At 44.3% G+C, this 14,357-nt stretch overlaps 1 protein-coding gene across 1 annotated transcript; it reads right to left on the bottom strand.

Moving 5' to 3' along the window:
* Positions 1 to 1,065: 1,065 nt before the first annotated feature.
* CRK (CRK proto-oncogene, adaptor protein) lies at positions 1,066 to 7,748 on the bottom strand. Its single transcript, XM_039368242.1, has 3 exons — positions 6,987 to 7,748; positions 5,841 to 6,373; positions 1,066 to 4,123 (listed from the first exon to the last, which is right to left on the bottom strand). The coding sequence occupies exons 1-3, from the start codon at positions 7,393 to 7,395 to the stop codon at positions 3,986 to 3,988; spliced, it is 1,080 nt and encodes a 359-aa protein (XP_039224176.1). The 5' UTR covers positions 7,396 to 7,748; the 3' UTR covers positions 1,066 to 3,985.
* Positions 7,749 to 14,357: the final 6,609 nt, after the last annotated feature.

Consider the following 14,357-nt stretch of genomic DNA (forward strand, 5'->3'; position numbering starts at 1 on the left):
ACTTATGACCGGTTGGGTAGTCCTCGACTTACGACCGGTTGGGGGGTCACGGCATTAAAAAGGTTGAGAACCACTGGACTAGGGGGATATGGCAGCAGTGTTCCAATATTTGAGGGGCTGCCACAGAGAAGAGGGGGGTCGACCTATTCTCCAGAGTACCTGAAGTTAGAATAAGAAGGAATGGATGGAAACTAATCAAGGAGAGAAGCAACCTAGAACAGGAGTCTCCAATCTATGGGCCGTGGCCCCGGTCCCGGCTCTTGGCCAGTGGGCTGCAGAAATGGCTGGCTCACATGCATGGGCGCGCATTCTTCCCCACTTGCATTAGCGCCTGCGGCCCTGTTTGCAAAAGCCCCAAAAGGTTGGAGACCTCTGACCTAGAACTAAGGAGAAATTTCCTAACAGAACAATTAATCATTGGAAAGACTGGCCTCCAGAAATTGTGGGTGCTCCATCACTGGAGACTTTTAAGAAGAGACTGGACAGCCATTTGTCAGAAATTGGTTAGGGTTTCCTACCTGAGCAGGGGTTGGACTAGAAGATCTCAAAGGTCCCTTCCAACTGACTTCTATTTAAGAAGAGCTAGGATCAGCATGGATACTTTTGTCTGAATTTGTTACTAATCATGTGGCACGTTCTTTAGCATCAGCCATAACAAAGGATTTCACAGCTATATTTAGCTTGATCCACTCTCCAGGCTTTTACTACAGATTTAAACTGGCAGTGCTTCTCAGAGCAAGTGAATAAATCTTTGACAACTGATCTTGTCATTTAATATCACTCAAATTTGTATTTATAATTGCACTAGATAACTATATAAAGTTACTTTACTATTAAAATGATATTTTTTCTTTGCTGTATTTTATTTCACTTTTTTAAAAAATGCATTTTTCTTTGATAGTGTATTTTTCTTTGTATTTGTTCTTTTTTCACTTCTTTTTGTCACTATTCTAAAAACAATAAAAGAATTTTAAAAAATGTTTCTTTGAACAATATGGTGTGCCTTTAAATCAGCCCACCCACTGCCTATCCATGCACTTATATTGTTAAGGCAATGAATCACAATTCCACTTTTGCAATTTTTATTTACGCCACATATTATACACATGTTGATTACAGGCTACAAAAAATAACTGTCAAGAAAGTGTGTAGTGTTATATAATACAGGGCACATTTGATATATGCTTTTGCTTTAGTTTGTGTACAGCATTTTTCAATCCGACAGCATGTTATTAAAAATGATTAAAATACTTGCAGTTATAATAGATTAACAAGCTTTGATGACATCGGGTTGCATTCTGAAATGTTGGGCTTGACTAAAATGCTAGCTAGAAAGAAATAACCCATTTAAATTGAGTAGTGTAATACTATGCAAAAATGCATCACAAAATAAAAATAGTGACCAGTGCCAGGTCACTCTAATTCAGGGAAAAGCTAACTACCCAAAATTAACTGCCTAGGAGGTTTTCAAGCAAAGCAGTTGCTTCATTACAGTAATGAATGATGATACTAGATCAGTGGTTCTCAACCTTTCTAATGCCGTGACCCCATAATACAGTTCCCCATGTTGTGGTGACCCCCAAGTGGGTGTGGCCACCAATAAGAGGGAGTAGGACAGCTAGGGAAAAGGAAAAAAAATGGCGGACAGTGTGGTTTGGCGACCCCCGTGAAATGGTCATTTGACCCCAAATGGGGTCCCGACCCACAGGTTGAGAACCACTGTACTAGATGAAGAGGAAGGGTGATAATATTGCAACCATACTTTGAAAACTGAAATAAAGTGGTTGAAATATGAATACTGGAATAATACATTTGTTCTTCTGTAGTTGATTTGCTGAATAAACTCCAATGGGACGATTCACACATTAAACCAAAAGCAAAGCATAATACATGAACATATTGAATAGTTTTACATACTATACTGTCATGGTTTAGTGAATAAAACAAAATTTATTAGTTTTGTAGTACACAAGCAATATGGTTTATAAATCACAATAACTGGTCAAAATCCAACAAACCACAGGGTTTGAGTATCATTCCAGGAATTCTGAAGGATCACCATTGCAGAATTGGTCACAGGAATTTCCAACATTACTTACAATGAAAACATTGCCCTTGTGTTTCTAATGCTGCCAACTTGGCAGAGCCTAAGCAGAAATGTATTATAATAAACTATATTTCTACTTTAATGCAGCGTATCCTGTTAAATAAAACTTCTGTATATCTCTTTAAGAGGTACTTCCTGCAAGAGTACAGAAAATCAACCAACCTCAATTGGAGATTCTCTGGTTTCCAAGAATGCATTAGGAAAAAAGGCAGCTGGTGGCACTGCTGCCTTTCCCAAGACCTTGAGAAATGTAGTTGAGACTTTGTGCTAAGCACTCAGTTCTCTGAACAAATCTAATCTCCCAGCCTATGTGATCCACTGGGCGGCAGTGCTTTGCATAGTGTCACCAATGGATAACCATTTTACTAGGGAATGGACCATTCCCATCTGTGGATCCATAGAAATTGGGATCTACACACTTCCATTATGTTGAAAAGCTGACTTAACAACTAAGGATGATTGGGTAGTACATTCCATAATCTACTGCCAACTCCCCTGAAAAATATACTTAGACCCAGCCCTTTATGGGTAATGCAACTTTATGTAAATATAGGGATTGACCGCTTTGTTCATATTCTAATTGATTATTGGGGGGGGGGAGGGGTGCATGGGATTTCCCTGACAGGTAAGTGGGATCTAGCCATTTCAATATTCTTAAAGCAAGAACAGAACGGCACTATTACATAAGCAATAAAGGACATTTTCCTCCTTCATTAATGGAATAGGAGATGGTGTATGACATACCTGCAGTTCATTTTTGGGAAGAGTATCGGGCAGGCTCATTTTGATAACAAAGGAAATCTTGTTGCTTAAAGTTTATTCTTTTTCTAGCAATATTAAGTTAAAAAGAAACTTGGCAACAAGCAGTCTGGGAAACGTTAGTAGAAAAAACAGGTTTGTTCAAGTCATGAGTAGTGGAAAGATATTGTGTGTATAAACTATTCACGTTTTAGAATCAATCCAAAAGTATTTTAGTATTTTCATTAGTTTATTAAAAATAAGTTCATGAAACCACCATATGAATGCTTTGCAGATTGAACCAGTTTGAAAGCAACCATTTATAGAAGAAAGTATTTGGCATTTTCATTTATCATAGCAATATTTGCCTTGATATAGGGAGTAAGTAGACAGTACTAAAAAGAAATTTTCAGGCACTCATCTCTTCCTACAGTTGGCTAATGCTTTGGAGTGTAGTGCTCAGACAAGTCGGCAATTAAAAAAGTACAATGAACATAGTTCTCTGCACTTTAAGGGAAGCTTAACATTCCACCAATATTTAATATCCATTAACATCTATCTCTGAAATTAAATCAGCTACTTGCTATGTCTGTACTAAAGACAAATTTCTGGAACTCACAATAATGAGCAGACTTCGCCCTAATGCATCCAAAATATAATCATTAAGCTCCAGCTATCCCAGTATCAAAATACACTTAGAAAATAGACCAGAGCGGTGCATAGTGTACTCATTTTGCAACAAGCAGTTATGAGACAGAAATTGCAATATATATCAGATCCAGAGGAATATTTAGGCTAGCAAGCCATGAATGTCCTATCAAGCCAATCAGGTTATTATCTACCTACAGAGAAAGCCATGCAACTGGCAAAGCCTGAGCTCCACAGCCCTGGGTAGCATTCTTGTCCTACTCTTGGGGGAGGGGGGGAATGTAATGTCTTTGACCTACCTCTTGGCACAGAAGCCGTGCCCTGAAATCACAAGCACCGCATGAGTGTTGTGTCCCAGGGACAGTTCATCATCGATACCAGAATGCTGGCAGAAACAACCCTACTTTTGATTTCTCAAGAAACAGTCTCCATTGCTGCAGCAATGAAACTCCAGGTGCTTGCTCCCATCCGTAGGCAGAAGTGGGGTCCTTTTCAGCTGAAGTCCTCTTCAGGATTCTGTTGATCCAGCATCCGGACATGTGTGAATGGGAAATGGCCACGTCTGCCATTGCACTCTCCTTCCCACTGGCCACTCATGTTAATCTTGGTGACCTTGACTAGTTCACCAACCTGCAAACCAAGAAACACACCACTGTCAACATTGTGAATGACTCTTCAATTCCTTGGGCAGGTATCCAAACAGGCATGTTCTGGGAAAGCCCCCTGACTAACGGCAACATGGTCAGTAGAAAGCAATATGGCTAAACAAGGAACCGGCGGTAGTAGCTGCTCCTAGCCTGGTCCTTTGATAGCAAGAACTACAGCTTTTCTCCTACTCCTTTTCCACCAAGAGGGAAATACACCGGCTATTGAATCTCAGGTTTTGTTCCAAAAGATGGCAGGGCTGTAGAGTAAAGTTCCTTTTATTCCAGAAAGCAAAGAACCAAGCCAGATAATTTGCGTTTGCTACTCAATAAACTTTCAACACAAATTATGATCTACCTTACCCAAACACCCAGAGAAAGCAACTCAAATACTAAAAGTTAAAAATGACCAGAATTTTGCACATTACTGATGTATTATTTTCTTCATCTCTGGAACTACATTTCTAAGCCTGCCCATTTGACAGAGGAAAAGTCAGAGCTCTGTTGTCATGCACATCATTCTGGGAGTTCTGCTTAACAGTAATGACTTCAGAAACAATTACAGAACAATCCCAGATGGAGAACAAAGTAATATTCTGGGAACAAGGATGTATTTCCCTTTAAATATATAAGCCAAGATTGTCGCAATTAGTGTTCCTTAACAGACCAGTGTGGGATTTCTCCCAAGGCAAGCAGAATGCACCAGAAAGCCAGTTTACACTGAGCTACTAATAGGCAGTCATAGTGTTTCATGTAAGTATGGAAGCAATTCAAGCAACACAAGGAAACTTAAGTACAGGTAGTCCTCGACTTACAACAGTTCTTTTAGTGACTGTTTGAAGTTACAATGGCTATGAAAAATCGATCATTTTTCACACATGACTACAACATAAGTGTGAAAAATGGTCGTAAATCACTTTGGGTCATGGGATTTACATTTGGATGCTTGACAACTGACTCACATTTTTGAAGGTTGCAGTGTCCCAGAGTTATGTGATCCCCTTTTGTGACCTTCTGACAAGCAAAGTCAATAGGGAACCCTGATTCACTTAACAACCGTGATACTAATTTAATAACTGCAGTGATTCAATTAAATGTGGTAAGAAAAGCCCTAAAATGGGGCAAAACTCAACAAATCTGTCACTTAACATCATAAATTTTGGGCTCAATTGTGGTCGTATGTTGAGGACTACATGTAGTGATACGAATTAAGACAGGACCTTCTGCAATCAGTTCCCAAGAGAAATAGCACCCCAATCATTTCCAGTGCCATTTCCTGCCTTATTCTGTTTTGTTGGAAGCAATCAAGCTGGGACACATTTAGCTGACACCCAAGAAAATAGTTAATATGTATAAACCCTCTTAAGCAGTATGGCCCATGAACTTGGGCATAAAAGGCCCAACTAATTTTTTTTCACAGTAGCAACTTTTCCTCTGAAACACGCTTCAGACAGAACTTAAGTGATTAGGGGCTTCTCATGGAAGAAACAAACACACATACACACACAGCATTCACAGTGCAGAAATACTGTCCATTTTAAGAAGATCACGCTAATCTTTCTGCATGCTACATTTGGGGGGAACATCAGCATCAGTGATGGGAAGCCTTGCTACTTGCAAATTAACAACCTAAGGGTTCCCCCATTCCTTTCAAAATGGGAGAATGTGAGTGAGAGTTCTCTCTGCACTGCACTACTACGTACCTCCAAGGCCAAGGCTGTCTTGTCATAAGCATTAGGGACCCGCTTCTGAATAACCCGGGCAAGTATTGGCCCATTCTGAAGGTTGGGGAGTGGAGTATTGATGCTAGGCTGGGCATAGGGACCTGGTTCTGGCCCACCCAATGCTTGTGGGTGGGTACTATCCTGGTTACTTCCAATCGGAGGGGAAACTGCAGCAGAGGCAGGTTTATACTTCTCGACATAAGGAACAGGTATCATGCCTCGTCTGCCACCACCGTCTTCTGCATTCCACCACTGCTCTTCGGGCTTTTCCCAGATCCTCAGTATGTCTCCTTTCTTAAATGGGAGATCTTCCTCATCATTGCCATTAAAGTCAAAAAGAGCACGCACATATTCAACTTCTTCCTGTCTGAGCTGCGCATCACTGTTATGCTTTGATTTCGAAACAGGTTCTATCAATGTTGTAGTGTCCAAGTAGTGTATTTTGTAGAACTCCAACAAAGCCGGTAAAGAGTCAAACTCTTGATCACCTATCCGAAACTTAGGAGACAACCCTGCAGGAGGGGGAGGAGGGGCAACAAAAAGGGAAATAATGAAACAAAACAGGCAACACTAAGAACAGTTAGCATTCAATCAATGTTTCTTAAAAATGAAAATCTAAATAAATATCTGTTACTTTGCAGTACCATCATTATGAGTCTGTACATTTAGCATGCAAGGTATGCATAAATCCACTTTATAAGCAGCAAAATCAAATGGAAGCTTTTCGGAGGTAACTCGGACTCACAGGAAGGGTCCGAATCCTCGCGCTGCAGCCCAGAGGGCAGGCAGCTCACTGGGGCTTCAGTTGCCCAAAAGGAAGGGCTTTTACGAGAAGGCCCACATTCAGACTGCCAAAGAGCATCGGTTCAACTACACGGAAGCAGCGGCCGGCAACAGAGGCCACGCCGGCTCATCTCAAACAACACAAGCAGCCGGTCCTGCTCAATGCCTGGACAGGAGACCACGAGGGGATTTGAAGGATGGGCAAGTGCAAAAGCGAATTTTTCAGCCGGGCGAAGGAGATGCCGCCCAGACGCTCCCTCGGCCGGGCCCGGGCGGCGGAGGCGGGGCAGAACCCGGAAAAAGAGGGAGGGGGGAGGGAAGGAATGCAGGGAGGGGACTCACCGGGCGCCGGGGGGGCCGCCCCCGCCCCGCCCCCGCCCTGGCTATTGACGATGTAGTGCGACACGCGCGAGCTCTCCGAGACGGAGAGGACGAAGTCGCCCAGGATGCTGCCCGAGTCCCGCACCAGGAAGGTGCCGTGGCGCTGCCCCTGCAGGAGCTCCACCGCCTCCGCCCGGCTCAGCCGCCCCCAGTACCAGCTCGCCTGGTCCTCCGCGTCGAACTGCCCGGCCATGGCCGGTGGGGGGGGGTGAGGGGAGGGGAAAACAGAGCGGCAGCGTCGCCGCCGATCGCGCGCGCCCACCCGGCCGCCGCCTCCCGCAGCCGCCCAAGATGGCGGCCGCCGCGCCTCACTGCCCGGAAGTGACGGTTCTCCGCCGGAAGCCGTTGAGGCGGCCCGCGGTAGCGTCATCGGAGTGCGCCGGAGGGGAACGCGGCCGGGCCTGGAAGCGGGGCTGGAGGTTGCCGCGCCATGCGCTCTGGGCGACGCTCGTGAGACCCGCCCTCGCAGCCTCTCCCGTGTTTCCCCGCGTTTCCTTCGGCTTGTTGGGGGGGGAATCGTCGTCGTCCGACAGCCCCTCCCGGAGGACCGGGCCTTCCCGGACCGCTATAGACGATCCACGTGTCGGGTTGGCGCTTGATGGCCGCCGCTAAGTCTGTCTGATCGCGCCTCTCCCGTGTCGCGAATCCCCTCGGAGACTGCGCCCCGTGGTCCGTCTGGGGAAGCGCAGCCCCCCACCTTCCCCCCCAAATCCTGAACGAGGGGCGACGAATCCCCGGGTTGCCAGCAGACCCCAGAACCCCGAAGCTGGTCCTGTCAGCTGGGTTCCCCATCCCGGCCTCCGGGCAGCCTCCTCCCGCGGAAGACGGGAGGGGGTTGAGAGCGGCCAGCACCCCCGAGACCAGCCTCACGTGGAGAGGCCGGAGGAGGAGGAGGAGGGGCAGAAGGCAGCGCGGCCCGCTCCGGGGCCTCCGCCCAAGGCTGTGCCCAGCTGGTGGGATGATGGTGCTGAAGAGTGAGCGGGTCGAGGAGGAGGGCGCTGGCCACCATCCCACCAGCAGGCAGGCACAAGCAGCGCTGTTTCAATTGCAGGCCTGAAGCTGCCCGAGAGAGGTCCGGATAATCTGCTTCATCCGGGATCCTTTCAAGCTACTGTGCAACCGCTTTCTCAACATCCTTCTCTAAAAAGAGAAGGCTGGGTACATTACAAAAATCATCTAGTATGGTTGGGTCTACAGATAGTTCCTTGAGAAGGGGATGAGGCCAGCAAGTGGCAAAGGGACAACCTCGTGGCTCAAGGGTTTACAGTTGTGTTGTGAGAACCCAGCCATGCATCATCCTCTGGGAGACCTTTGCCGGTCAGGAGACATCAGAATAAACTTGCGAGGATTCTGTCCATCTGGCCCAACAGGATCAAAGTCATCCCAGGTAACAGGGCATGGCATGTGTCCCAGATACCACCTAGGAATTGTACCAAGGCTGGATTCCAACTGTGACAGATCCAAGCAATTTTGCCTGACTGTATATGCATTGTATATTCCCCTATGTGGTCCTGCAGGTGAACTGGGCTTCCTTAAACAGGAGAGTCTCTTTGAATAGGGTGGCTGGACTGCTCTCCACAAATGCAATAAGGACAGAGATGTACTGAGGCTTTGGTAGGCCTTAGTAGTGCTTCTAAGCTGTGCTAGGTCACGTTTGCACTTTGTCAACCTCCAGCAGCACTTCAGGCACTGCTTCATCAGTATTTGAAATAAGGCCTGACCGAGGCAGGGTAGAGTAAGACATGTACTTGCCAATAGCAAGAAGGAGGAAATGGAAGGAGAGCTCTTTGCTTTCTTCAGATAGAGAGATTTTAACTAATAGACAAGACAAATATTGGAAATATGTCTGTGTATCCAGAGGAAATGGTGATTTGAGTGCTACAGATTAGGAAAACACAACAGGGAAGGGTGCAGTAAGGATGTAGGAATGGAGGCTCCAGCTAACTTGGTTCCATTGATACGGTGGACAGTGTGATTGAAAACACCACACAGGATACATTCTTAAATTAACATCTGGAGCAGAGACTGCTTAGATAAGTTAGCACTTCCTAATTATACTTCCAAATTGTGAAATAACAAGCTTTCTGGCCTAATCCCAGTTATATAATTATTTCTCACTTTTGTTGTAGCAGGTGCCCACAACACACTTAATCCATCATTAATATGTAAACATTCCTTGCTGATGCTTGAAACTAAGCAACTCTGGGAGCGGAGGGGGAAAGAAAGGTTGGACGCTATAAAATTTGCCTAATGAAAACAACCCATTTGTGAGTTGAATTCCAGGGAAGGCTCCTCACAATGCTGCGCTGATTGACACGGGTTAGGGTTAGGATTCGTGGTTAGGCTTAGGATTCTGGGTTAGGGGTTCGTGGTTAGGAGTTAGGGGTTCGTAATTAAGGGTTGGGGTTAGGGGTTAGGGATAGGGTTAGGCTTTGGGTTGGGGTTAGGGTTGGGTTTTGGGGTTAGGGTTTTGGTTTAGGGTTTAGGGTTTATTGTTTGGGGTTAGGGGTTAAGGTTAGGTCACAATGAATTGATAGAGCAAAATGGACACTGCCAACAAACTCGGAGTGCTTGGGTATGGTTAGGAGGACACTTATTTTCTAGCCTTCCCTTTCTATGTTTCCTGGTAAAATACATGGGAAAATCCCATAAGAGGAAAATTCCACTTAGGGTTAGGGTTAGGTCACCATGAACTCATAGAGCAAAATGGACACCGCGAACAAACTCAGAGTGCTTAAGTATGGTTAGGAGGGCACTTACTTTTCTAGGCTTCCCTATCTATATTTCCTGGTAAAATACATGCGGAAATCCCATAGGAGGAAAATTCCATTTAGGGTTAGGGTTAGGTCATAAAGAACTCATAGAGCAAAATGGACTCTGCCAACAAACTGGGAGTGCTTGGGTATGCTTAGGAGGGCACTTACTCTTCCAGGCTGCACTATGTTTCTTCGTAAAATACATAGGAAAATCACATAGGAGGAAAATTCCACTTAGAGTTAGGGTTAGGTCATCATGAACTCATAGAGCAAAATGGACACCTCCAACAAACTCAGAGTTCTTGGGTTTGGTTAGGAGAGCACTTATTTTCCAGCCTGCCCTATGTTTCCTGGTAAAATACATGGGAAAATCCCATAGGAGGAAAATTCCACTTAGGGTTAGGGTTAGGTTACCATGAACTCATACGGCAAAATGGAAGCTGCCAAAAAACTCGGAGTGCTTGGGTATACTTAGGAGGGCACTTACTTTTCTAGGCTGCCCTATGTATGTTTCCTGATAAAATACATGGGTAAATCCCATAAGAGGACAATTCCACTTAGGGTTAGGGTTACATCACAATGAATTGATAGAGCAAAATGGACACCGCCAACAAACTTGGAGTGCTTGGCTATGGTTAGGAGGGAACTTACTTTTCTAGGCTGCCCTCTCTATGTTTCCTGGTAAAATACATCAGAAAATCCCATAGGAGGAAAATTCCACTTAGGGTTAGGGCTAGGTCACTATGAACTCATAGAGCAAAATGGACACCTCCAACAAACTCAGAATTCTTGGGTTTGGTTAGGAGAGCACTTATTTTCTAGGCTGCCCTATCTATGTTTTCTGGTAAAATACAAAGGAAAATCCCATAGGAGGAAAATTCCACTTAGGGTTAGGGTTAGGTCACAAAGAATTCATAAAGCAAAATGGACTCTGCCAACAAACTCGGAGTGCTTGTCTATGCTTAGGAGGGCACTTACTTTTCTAGGCTTCCCTATCAATATTTCCTGGTAAAATACATGCAGAAATCCCATAGGAGGAAAATTCCACTTAGGGTTAGGTCACAAAGAACTCATAGAGCAAAATGGACTCTGCCAACAAACTGGGAGTGCTTGGGTATGCTTAGGAGGGCACTTACTCTTCTAGGCTGCACTATGTTTCTTCTTAAATTATATAGGAAAATCACATAGGAGGAAAATTCCACTTAGGGTTAGGGTTAGGTTACCATGAACTCATACGGAAAAATGGAAGCTGCCCAAAAACCCGGAGTACTTGGGTATGGTTAGGAGGGCACTTACTTTTCTAGGCTGCCCTATGTATGTTTCCTGATAAAATACATGGGTAAATCCCATAAGAGAAAAATTCCACTTAGGGTTAGGGTTATGTCACAATGAACTGATAGAGCAAAATGGACACCGCCAACAAACTCGGAGTGCTTGAATATGGTTAGGAGGGCACTTATTTTCTAGGCTGACTTATCTAGCTTTCCTCGCAAAATACATGGGAAAATCCCATAGGAGGAAAATTCCACTTAGGGTTAGGGTTAGGTCACCATGAACTCAAAGAGCAAAATGGACACCGCCAACAAACTCAGAGTGCTTGAGTATGGTTAGGAGGGCACTTATTTTCTAGGCTTCCCTTTCTATGTTTCCTGATAAAATACATGGGAAAATCCCATAGGAGGAAAATTCCACTTAGGGTTAGGGTTAGGTCACCATGAACTCATAGAGCAAACTGGAAGCCGCCAACAAACTCGGAGTGCTTGTGTATGCTTAGGAGGGCACTTATTTTCTAGGCTGCCCTATCTATGTTTCCTGGTAAAATACAAAGGAAAATCCCATAAAAGGAAAATTCCACTTAGGGTTAGGGTTACGTCACCATGAATTGATAGAGCAAAATGGACAGTGACAAAAAACTCGGAGTGCTTGGGTATGGTTAGTAGGACAGTTACTTTTCTAGTCTGCCCTATCTATGTTTCCTGGTAAACTACATGGGAAAATCCCATAGGAGGAAAATTCCACTTAGGGTTAGGGTTAGGTCACCATGAACTCAAAGAGCAATATGGAAGCTGCCAACAAACTCGGAGTGCTTGTGTATGCTTAGGAGGGCACTTATTTTCTAGGCTGCCCTATCTATGTTTCCTGGTAAAATACAAAGGAAAATCCCATAAAAGGAAAATTCCACTTAGGGTTAGGGTTAGGTCACCATGAACTCAAAGAGCAATATGGAAGCTGCCAACAAACTCGGAGTGCTTGTGTATGCTTAGGAGGGCACTTATTTTCTAGGCTGCCCTATCTATGTTTCCTGGTAAAATACAAAGGAAAATCCCATAAAAGGAAAATTCCACTTAGGGTTAGGGTTAGGTCACCATGAATTGATAGAGCAAAATGGACACCACCAACAAACTCGGAGTTCTTGGGTATAGTTAGGAGGGCACTTACTTTTCTAGGATGACCTATCCATGTTTCCTGGTAAAATACATGGGAAAATCCCATAGGAGGAAAATTCCACTTAGGGTTAGGGTTAGGTTACCATGAACTCATACGGCAAAATGGAAGCTGCCAAAAAACCCAGAGTGCTTGGGTATACTTAGGAGGGCACTTACATTTCTAGGCTGCCCTATGTATGTTTCCTGATAAAATACATGGGTAAATCCCATAAGAGGAAAATTCCACTTAGGGTTAGGGTTAGGTCACAATGAATTGATAGAGCAAAATGGACACCGCCAACAAAATCGGAGTGCTTGTGTATGATTAGGAGGGCACTTATTTTCTAGGCTGTCCTCTGTATGTTTCCTGGTAAAGTACATGGGAAAATCCCATAGGAGGAAAATTCCACTTAGGGTTAGGGTTAGGTCACCATGAACTCATAGAGCAAACTGGAAGCCGCCAACAAACTCGGAGTGCTTGGCTATGGTTAGGAGGGCACTTAGTTTTCTAGGCTGACCTATCTATGTTTCCTGGTAAAATACAAAGGAAAATCCCATAGGAGGAAAATTCCACTTAGGGTTAGGGTTAGGTCACCATGAACTCAAAGAGCAAAATGGACACCACCAACAAACTCGGAGTGCTTGGGTATAGTTAGGAGGGCACTTACTTTTCTAGGCTGCCCTATCTATGTTTCCTGGTAAAATACATGGGAAAATCCCACAGGAGGAAAATTCCACTTAGGGTTAGAGTTAGGTCACCATGAACTCATAGAGCAAAATGGAAGCCGCCAACACACTCAGAGTGCTTGGCTATGGTTAGGAGGGAACTTACTTTTCTACACTGCCCTATCTATGTTTCCTGGTAAAATACTTCGGAAAATCCCATAGGAGGAAAATTCCACTTAGGGTTAGGGTTAGGTCACTATGAACTCCTAGAGCAAAATGGACACCTCCAACAAACTCAGAATTCTTGGGTTTGGTTAGGAGAGCAATTATTTTCTAGGCTGCCCTATGTATGTTTCCTGATAAAATACATGGGTAAATCCCATAAGAGGAAAATTCCACTTAGGGTTAGGGTTAGGTCACAATGAATTGATAGAGCAAAATGGACACCGCCAACAAAATCGGAGTGCTTGTGTATGGTTAGGAGGGCACTTATTTTCTAGGCTGTCCTATGTATGTTTCCTGGTAAAGTACATGGGAAAATCCCATAGGAGGAAAATTCCACTTAGGGTTAGGGTTAGGTCACCATGAACTCATAGAGCAAACTGGAAGCCGCCAACAAACTCGGAGTGCTTGTTTATGCTTAGGAGGGCACTTATTTTCTAGGCTGCCCTATCTATGTTTCCTGGTAAAATACAATGAAAAATCCCATAAAAGGAAAATTCCACTTAGGGTTAGGGTTAGGTCACCATGAACTGAAAGAGCAAAATGGACAGTGACAAAAAACTCGGAGTGCTTGGGTATGGTTAGTAGGACAGTTACTTTTCTAGTCTGCCCTATCTATGTTTCCTGGTAAACTACATGGGAAAATCCCATAGGAGGAAAATTCCACTTAGGGTTAGGGTTAGGTCACCATGAACTCATAGAGCAAAATGGAAGCTGCCAACAAACTCAGAGTGCTTGGGTATGGTTAGGAGGGCACTTACCTTTTCTAGGCTGCCCTCTCTATGTTTCCTGGTAAAATACATGGGAAAATCCCATAGGAGGAAATTTCCTCTTAGGGTTAGGGTTAGGTTACCATGAACTCATAGAGCAAACTGGAAGCCGCCAACAAACTCGGAGTGCTTGTGTATGCTTAGGAGGGCACTTATTTTCTAGGCTGCCCTATCTATGTTTCCTGGTAAAATACAAAGGAAAATCCCATAAAAGGAAAATTCCACTTAGGGTTAGGGTTAGGTCACCATGAACTCAAAGAGCAATATGGAAGCTGCCAACAAACTCGGAGTGCTTGTGTATGCTTAGGAGGGCACTTATTTTCTAGGCTGCCCTATCTATGTTTCCTGGTAAAATACAAAGGAAAATCCCATAAAAGGAAAATTCCACTTAGGGTTAGGGTTAGGTCACCATGAATTGATAGAGCAAAATGGACACCACCAACAAACTCGGAGTTCTTGGGTATAGTTAGGAGGGCACTTACTTTTCTAGGA

Source organism: Crotalus tigris, unplaced genomic scaffold (genome assembly GCF_016545835.1).
Source record: "Crotalus tigris isolate CLP2741 ecotype Arizona unplaced genomic scaffold, ASM1654583v1 scf7180000020724.653033, whole genome shotgun sequence".
Lineage (NCBI taxonomy): Eukaryota > Metazoa > Chordata > Lepidosauria > Squamata > Viperidae > Crotalus > Crotalus tigris.

Excerpts from the sequence above, each read along its gene's own strand:
- CRK (XM_039368242.1), bottom strand. The coding sequence starts at position 7,395 with ATGACGCTACCGCGGGCCGCCTCAACGGCTTCCGGCGGAGAACCGTCA. Across the intron at positions 6,374-6,986 it reads GGCGGCCCCCCCGGCGCCCG|GGTTGTCTCCTAAGTTTCGG; the intron begins GTGAGTCCCCTC and ends CCCCTCCTGCAG. Across the intron at positions 4,124-5,840 it reads AGACAGCCTTGGCCTTGGAG|GTTGGTGAACTAGTCAAGGT; the intron begins GTACGTAGTAGT and ends CTTGGTTTGCAG.